The 8,155-nt window shown below is 63.5% G+C and overlaps 1 protein-coding gene across 1 annotated transcript; it reads right to left on the reverse strand.

Annotated features, from left to right (window-relative positions):
• Window positions 1–6,275, reverse strand: ZP4 (zona pellucida glycoprotein 4; the record flags this gene model as incomplete). The annotated part of the gene is made up of 12 exons (XM_080651069.1): window positions 1–104; window positions 410–526; window positions 1,571–1,646; window positions 1,913–2,060; window positions 2,136–2,325; window positions 2,509–2,639; window positions 3,153–3,250; window positions 3,778–3,965; window positions 5,095–5,244; window positions 5,625–5,727; window positions 5,800–5,921; window positions 6,101–6,275. 12 exons carry the CDS (start codon window positions 6,273–6,275, stop codon window positions 1–3), a joined length of 1,602 nt encoding a protein of 533 aa, XP_080507195.1.
• Window positions 6,276–8,155: the final 1,880 nt, after the last annotated feature.

Raw genomic sequence — 8,155 nt, forward strand, 5'->3', positions numbered from 1 at the left:
TCAGCTCCACTTCTTCACGGCCAGGTAGGTCACGCCCAAGACTCCCACAACGAGGGTCCCCGAGAGGCCGGCCACCCACAAGGCCCGGGAGTCTCCCACAGCACCTGGCGGAGGGGAGGGGAGGGGAGGGCGGTGAGCTGGGCAAAACAAGCTGTCACCTGAGAGATCCACGTGGATGGTGAGGGAGGGGAGTGGGGGGCAAGGGAAGGGGAGTGGGGGGCAAGGGAGGGAGAGTGGGGGGCAAGGGAGGGAGAGTGGGGGGCAAGGAAGGGAGAGTGGGGGGCAAAGGGGGGCGAGGGAGGGGAAGCGGGGGGCGAGGGAGGGGAAGCGGGGGGTTGGGGCAGGGGGTGAGGGAGGGGAAGCTTTGGTTTGCCTCCTGCTTCAGGGGGCCGTTAAGTCTTCCACTCACTCGCGTGTTTAGGAAGCTCTGCGGAAGGGCCCTCGGTGGCCTGGAGCAGGATCATGGGGCCCTGGCTCGAAATGCTGGCGGTGCTGTTGGGGTCATGGGCCTCAGAGCTTCTTCTTCCTGTCGGAGGGAGGCGGGAGGGGGTTTGTTAGCGTTTTGCACACGGGGTTGTGGGGGTTCAGGGAGTGAGAGTCCGATGTGAGGCAGGGTTCCTCAACATGGACAGCTCTGCTCCAGGCCTGAAGGAAAAACCATGTGAAATCTCATCGGCTAAACCTCATGTGAGCATGTCTTAAACCTCATCAGTACGTTAATACGAATCTGAGCAAGACAGACTTCCCGAAGCTCTTACCTCAGTGGCACCAGAATGGGGGCATCCAGGTCATGTCAGACGGCCCGGCCCTGCCCCCCCTCCCTGACAGTTACTGAATAAATAGCGCATGAACTCCTCGACACAAAGGTAACTGGCCATCAGTCCACAGAGCAGAGCTTTGTCTGAATCCCACGTCTTTCGCCAGCGACGGGGCCTTGGACACGTTGGTTCTGGTTCGAGAGGGATGTGGGTTCGGTAGCGTTGGAGTCAGACATGCGATACTTAACAGGTTTGTGTGTGTGTGTGTGTTTGTACCAGCAGAGACTTAGAGCTTCGGGGGACATGGATGCTATTAATTCGGGGGCGAGACAGTAAATGTTAGTTGGTCAGGTGGGCACGCGCACGCGTACACACACACACACACACACACACACACACACACACACACACACACACGAGCTTTGGGCCTCCCTAGAGCACATATTCTAAGCCTCCAGTTACGCCCACTTGTAAATCTTCAGACCACGCAGCCAGAGGTGCTTCAAGCAGGTGTAGAGTCTACCATTACAAGCTACCCAGGTAGAGGGTGTGTGTGTGTGTGTGTGTGTGTGTGTGTGTGTGTGTGTGTGTGTCGGGTCACGTGTAAGCCCTGGCTTAGTGAAAATTCACATGGAAAACGCCAAGGCTGAGAGTTGCTGGAGGATTTTAACTTCTGATGGAAAGGCCTGGGATTCAGACGCATCTAGAAGTCCTTCGAGAGGCCTCGTTAATAGGCTCATCTCCAGCCTGAGTCACGTGCACATGGGGTGGGAGGTGAGCCTGGGACCCGTGTCGAGAGCTTGGATACTCACGCCTGGCCACAGGGCAGGCCACACAGGACAGGGACCCTGAAGGCTGGCAGACAGACACGCTGCAGTGCAGGAACACCTAGAGCCGAGGGGGGGGGGGGGCGGGTCACGGCGTAGCCCCTCATCCTGAGAGGCTGAGAGCCCCATCTCCCCCCGAGGCTGTCCAGAGGGGTTAGAAGGTCCTGGCAGCCCTAGCCCATGCCACGGGCCACTGGTACCCAGGATCGTTCCGAGGCAGCACCAGCAGCCAACCTGGGAAGCCAGCCTTGGCCGAGGAGTGGCGTTAGGTGGACACCATGGAGCTGGGGGTGCAGAGCCCTGCCGGGGGGCAGGGAAGGATCATACCGGCCCCCCGAGCGCCGTTCCGGCCCCCGCGTCCGCAAAGCTGAAGGTGAAGATGCTGAAGCGCTGGGCGTGAGAAGGGAATCGCAGGCTCTCGGTCTCCGGGACGGGGATCAGCTGGGTCTGATAGTTGTCTCCGGCATAGGGGCATCTAAGCACGACACCCACCGTCAGGGGGGGGGCGTTTCCTGGGGGGCCGCCTCGGGCACAGGCGAGAGCCGCTCACCCGTTCACCAGCAGCGCCCACTGCGGCTGCTGCCCGGGGTCGGGGCCGGGCGTGGCCCAGCACTGACGCAGCAGCAGCCCCAGGTCAGGGTCGGTCCTGTGGCGGAGGGCGACCTCCACGTAGATGGGGTCCCGGAGCAACTTCACCACCGGGTAGTCACCCGCGCCGTAGTAGGAGGTGTAGTTTCCATCTGCAAGAGGCCACAGTGAGGGGAGGCGGGAAGGCGCAGCCAGGCCGCTCGGGGCTGCGTGAGAAGGGCCGATGCCCATGCCAGCGCCTCTAGCAAGTGTCCCGTGGCGTGGGCAGGGCCTCCACGCCCAGAAGAGGGACAGGCTCAGGCTGCGGCCAAGCGCTCCGGCCAGGAGGGTCTCACCTCTCGCGATCTGAAGCTCCAGGGTGAGGGCTCCGGGCTGGGTCTCGGGAAGGGGCGGTGGGAGAAGGAAGACCTGGACATTGACCGGGAGGGCGCTGCTGCTCACAGGGTAGGTGCAGCTGACGCGGAGCCTGCAGAGAAACGGGCGTCAGCCGCTCCCCGGCAGGCGGGCCCCTGGCGTGTCATGGTGGAGGAGCTACTAAGTGCCCGGGGTTGGACACGCTTGTCAACATGATGGGCGTGGCTCCTGGCCTGGAGGGGGGCATTCTATTTGAGTTGGGATCCCCTCGGAGGGTCCCCGTGGAAAGGGGTCAATATTTAAGAGGAAGATGTCAGAAACGCCCGAGAACAAACATGGGCCTATAGAAGCAGGCGCCTTCGGTGGGGAGTGCAGTCGGCGAAGAGGCACAGGGATTTGATATGAAGATGAAACCACAACGGAGGTCCAGGAGGGGACACAGTTGACAAGAAACGTCTGGAGGTGAGAAACACTGGGGTCAGGCAGGTGACAGGTTCTCTGGTCGCCAGGAAACGTCCCGTGGAATCGGGTTCTGGGGACCGAGGACTCACCTACCAACCCCTGCTTGATGGCAGGAGGGCAGCTCGGCCTAGGGCAGCAGTGTCAGGTGAGCGAAGGCCTTTACCTGAAGGTACTGTCGCGGGTGATGGAGCCACGGCTCCAGGTTCTCACATCCTGGGCTGCAACCAGCTCGTTTTCATAGACGGCCTGGTCCCCAGTGACCTGGGCGGGCAGGTGCAGGAGACGTGGCACGCCTGCTGGCCAGGGCGCTGCCCCCAGCCCCTACTGGCCATGACCGCTGCCCGGCCCCTGCCTGCGGGACCCGGCCCCCCGCAATGCTATCCTGTTCTCTTTGTTGTGTTTTCTGCTCCACAGGCAGAGGCAGGGGGCATAGTCACGTCACTTCACTTGAGGACTAAGGAAAGGGAGGGGCTGGAGGCTCAGGTGAGGCCCCCAGGAGGCTGCCACCGGCTCAGGTGAGCTCAGGAGAGGCCCCCCGCTTGCTTCCGGGGCAGGGGGATAAGAGGCGCCCCTTCCTGTTCTCTGCTGGTGGGGGCGCCAGGCCCCGTGCTCAGGGGCGGTTGGGTGGCACAGTCCCTGGGGTGAGCTCTCCTGTCCTGGAGACCAGCCCCCTGGACGCAGCATCAGGAGACCCTTCCTGCCAAGAACCCCAGTTCCCCCGCCCCAGCCGCGAGGACACGCCTGCCGCCTCCAGGGTTAGGATCCCCGCGGAGGGTCCCCGTGCTCACCCGTCGGGTGGTCCCGCAGGCGGTGAAGGGGAACCGGAACAGGGCGAAGGCTGGTGTGGCCACCAGGGGGCGGCATTCGCTGTCGTTCCCGAGGGCCAGGCGCACGGAGTCCAGGAGCAGGGGCGGCGAGGTGACGTTGCGGGCCACGGCCACGGCGAAGTGGCCGTCCCGGCTGCAGCGGGAGGTCACTGCAACAGCAGAGGCTGCTCAGGGGCGTCCCCGCCAGCGGCCGGCTGCCCGGGAGCCTAAGAGTTTCATCACGTTCACGGCGCCCCCGAGAGGGCGGCACGGGCGGCCGGGACTGGGTGCCGGTCCAGCTGCCCATGCCCGGCTCTGGGTCCCTCACGGGTGCCTCCCTCCTGGGGGCCCGCAGCAACGTGTGTCGCCTCGGTGTTTCTTGTTCGCTATTTTCAGAGCTTAGGACGGGGGGCCTGCACCCACTCGCCAAGGGGCGTTCGCATTGGGAAGCCTCAGCGGGAGGTGGGACGTGGAGACCCTGTGGGCCCCTGGCCAGGGCGGGCCATTCCTGGTTCACCCAGGGGGCGCCTGCACCCGGACTTGGCTCCCAGGCGGCATTCATGTTGTTTTTTAAAAAATATATATTTTATTGATTTTTTACAGAGAGGAAGGGAGAGAGACAGAGAGCTAGAAACATCGATGAGAGAGAAACATCGATCAGCTGCCTCCTGCACACCCCCTACTGGGGATGTACCCACAACCAAGGTACATGCCCTTGACCGGAATCGAACCTGGGACCCTTCAGTCCACAGGCGAACGCTCTATCCACTGAGCCAAACCAGCCAGGGCCATTCATGTTATTTTTAAAGTCTTCACCCAAGCAAATTTTGTCCATGGGTTAATACTTTAGAGAGAGTAGAAGGGAGGGAGACAGGGAGAGGAGAGAGAGTGGGGAACGGGGGTGCGGGGGAGAGAGAAACATCCATGTGACAGAGACATCACATCAGCTGGCTGGCTGCCTCCTACATGTGCCCTGACCAGGGCTGGGGGTCAAACCTTGACTGGGAATTAGAGCGGAGACCCTCTGGGGCACAGGCCGGCTCTAACCACTGCACCACACCGCCCGGGGCGCCTGTTATTTCGTTCTGCGTGGTTTCTAGGAGCCCAGATGCCAGGAGCCTGGAGGAAGCTCAGGCTCCGAGGCCAGGGGTTCAGGACGCACTGCGCGGGCCTCAGCCTCCAGCCCCTGGTCCTGCTCAGCACCTGCCTCCTGAGGGGGATGGGGAGACTAGCCCTCCCCCAGGCTCAGCTGCAGGTAACGGGCAATTTCCTCCGCGGCCTGTGGAGAAGCCGCCTCACCTGTGTTTCCATAGTAACAGGACCTGCCGCCGGGGTGGTAGCAGCAGCCCAGTGCCTTGCAGTCCCGGGGAGTGGCAGGAGCCGGGGCGCAGGGCAGCCTGTCCCCCACGGGGACCGAGTCGCACAGGTGAGCACCCAGCGCGCCGAGGCCTAGAGGGTGGCGAGCAGAGCAGCCCGAGGTCGGCGTCTGGGCCGCCCGCGGGGAGGTGGTGAGGTTGCGGGGAATGAGGCCAATTGAGGCCGCCTGGGGGAGACCCTAAGCAGGGGGGCTCCTTACTTTCCTGCAAGGGAAGTTTCTCCCGTGGGGGTGGCCCTCCGCCCAGGACCCGCGTTCCCGCACGCCTTTCTGACACGCAGGGGCTGGGGCGGCCGATCAGCGTGGCCTGGGCGGGTCTGGCACCCCGTTTTATCAGCGTTGCCCCTTTAGACCCCGGGCCTCGGGCGGAGGTTGTCCTGAGGATGCGCGTGGGGGAGGGGTGCAGGCCCCGCCTTCAGAGTGGCAGGTGCCGCTCACAGCGCCCAGCACGCACCTGGGAGGCCCGCGGGGCACCTGAGCAGCTGGGCCGTCGCCACCGCCCTGTGCCCGGCTGTGTCCGCCTGCTCCAGCCCGACGGGCATGACGTACTGGGAACCCTGCGGGGACGGGCCGGCGTCAGCCCCGGGCCAGGCGGCTCGGGGGGGTCCCCAGGCCCCGGTCCTACTCACCCACTCAGTGACGTAGCAGCCGCCGTAGGACGCCTCCAGCACCAGGGCGCTGCCCGGGCCCGCGGTCACGCGGCTGCCGCAGGCGGAGTCGTTCTGCAGCCGGTGCAGCAGCCCGTGGTCGTCTGGGGGGAGGGGAGGGGCAAAGGTCCCGAGGGGCCAGCTCCACGGGGCCACCCACCGCCCAGGAGAGGAACCCGAGGGCCCCGCTGAGGAGGACAGGAGGCCGGAGGCGGCTGGAGGAGGCGCGGGAGAGGAGCCATTGCCGGGTCGCAGGCCAGGTGAGTCCGGGCGGCAGCCTTACCCCAGGCTATCAGCGCGGGAGGCGGCCCCGAGCCTGGGCCCCGGGGGTGGACGGTGAACTGGAGGCCCTGGGGCCCGCAGTGCAGTTCACCCGCATCTTCCGGGGCCTCGGGCTCAGGCTGGCCGCTCAGGGCCAGAGACAGGGGCAGCCACAGCAGCAGGGGGCACAGCCACATGGCACCGGGAGCCGGGCGTCCTGCAGGTCGAGGTCGAGGTCAGTGCTGAAGCCGGAGCCGGCGTCTGGGCGCCAGAGGGTCCCTTTTATGCGGAGAAGGCCAGGTGTGGGCGCACAGCCGCCCCCGCACGTGGGGCTCCGGTAGGGCTCCCTCCAGCTCCTGCAGCCCAGCCCAGCCTGCAGCTGCCTGGGGTTAAGCGGGTTAAGCGGCGCGATCGGATGGAGGGCCCCCGGGGCCCAGAGAAACCTGGGGCCTGTTATCCAGGAGGCTCCCACGGGGCCAGGGCAGAGCCGACCGCTCACCGGCCTCGGAAGGGCTTCCCCCGGGACCCTGCACGTCTGGGCCGGCCCTGCTCGGCCACCTGGAGCTGCAGGCCCCGGGCAGGGTCCTGCCTGGCAGCATCCGTGGTCTCGTCTGTAATGTGCGCTCAGTGCCCCTGGCGGGAGCGTCTCTGTCGCGTGCCCGGCACAGCGCGTGGTCGGCGCTCCTCCGCGTGGTCAGGGCCCGCAGGACCCTCGTCCCGTGCCCACAGGTGCTAAGCTTTCACGAGAATCCACGGCACCATGGGCATGCCTTGACATCCCAGGAAAACGCCCACCGGTTCCTGGGGAAAGCTGGCAGAACGTCCCCTGGTCCCGAGAGAGAAGGCCAGCCCAGGAGTCCTGACGAGTCCCAGAGCCTGTCTTGGTCGTGGACGTGCTCAGTGACATTCCATCCAGGGGCTGAGGGTTCTGACTCGCTCTCCACGCCCCTGTGCTCCCTGTCCCACTCAGTCACAGCGCCAGGCCAGGCGGCGGGGGCACCCCGAGAGGTGCAGGGATGGGGACCCACTCCCCCTGGAAGGGGACCGCAGGGATGCCCTCCAATGTGCCCCGTGAGCTTCTAGCCTCATGTTTATCCTCTGAAACAATTTCCCAAGTGGGCTAAAAATCTTAGCCAAAGCACAGAATTGCCGGACCTGTGTGGCTCAGCCACGGAGCGTCCCCCTATGAACCAGGAGGTCACGGTTCGATTCCTGGTCAGGGCACATGCCTGGCTTGCAGGCTCCATCCCCAGTGGGAGGCGTGCAGGAGGCAGCTGATCCATGATTCTCTCTCATCATGGATGTGTGACCCCTGTCAGTGAGACACAGCTTCTCCATCTGCAAAGTGGTGATGGTCGTTGACCTTCCTCTAAAAACCTTGGTGTTGTCCTCTGTTGAAATGGGACAGCAACGACTCTATGACTATTTCTACTAAAGCCTCGTGGGGTGGTTTCATTCTGCACAACAATGAGATTCTATATATCTATATATCTACATATCTATACACCTATAGACCTATACATCTATGTCTATATCTATACATCTATATCTATATCTCTATCTATACTATATCTCAGATAGATCAGATATACTGGATATGGCTTTGAAAACCAGGTACACCTTAGTTATTCATTCATTGGGGGAAATTCCATCTCTGACATTCTACGTTATTGATTTCTCTGCATCCCGGGGAGAAAGACTAACTTCCAAGTGGAAACTGTTAAATCCTTAGCCCAGACGCACCTGCTCGGTTAGCGCTGCAGGTTCCCGCCTGCTGGCACCAGGCCCGATGGGTGCAGGTTGCGGCCAGGCGTGTGGCCCTGGGCTGAAGGGCGGGGAGCCCAGGGCGCTGAGCATGAGGCTGGGACTTGAGGAGACTCGGGCCCAAGCAGGGGCTTTACCCCTCTCCCATCTCCCTCCCCTTAGCTTAGCCCGGGAGGCAGACCCCTCCTCGCCCCCCCGCAACCCAGTGTGCGGGTTTCAGGATTAACGAAGTGGCCGCTCTCTCTGGCCACCAAGCTTCTGGCACGTTCCCCTCGGCTGCCTTTAGTCAGAGGCAACTCTGTGAAATGCTCGA

This window comes from Plecotus auritus (genome assembly GCF_963455305.1).
Source record: "Plecotus auritus genome assembly, chromosome: 14".
Classification (NCBI taxonomy): domain Eukaryota; kingdom Metazoa; phylum Chordata; class Mammalia; order Chiroptera; family Vespertilionidae; genus Plecotus; species Plecotus auritus.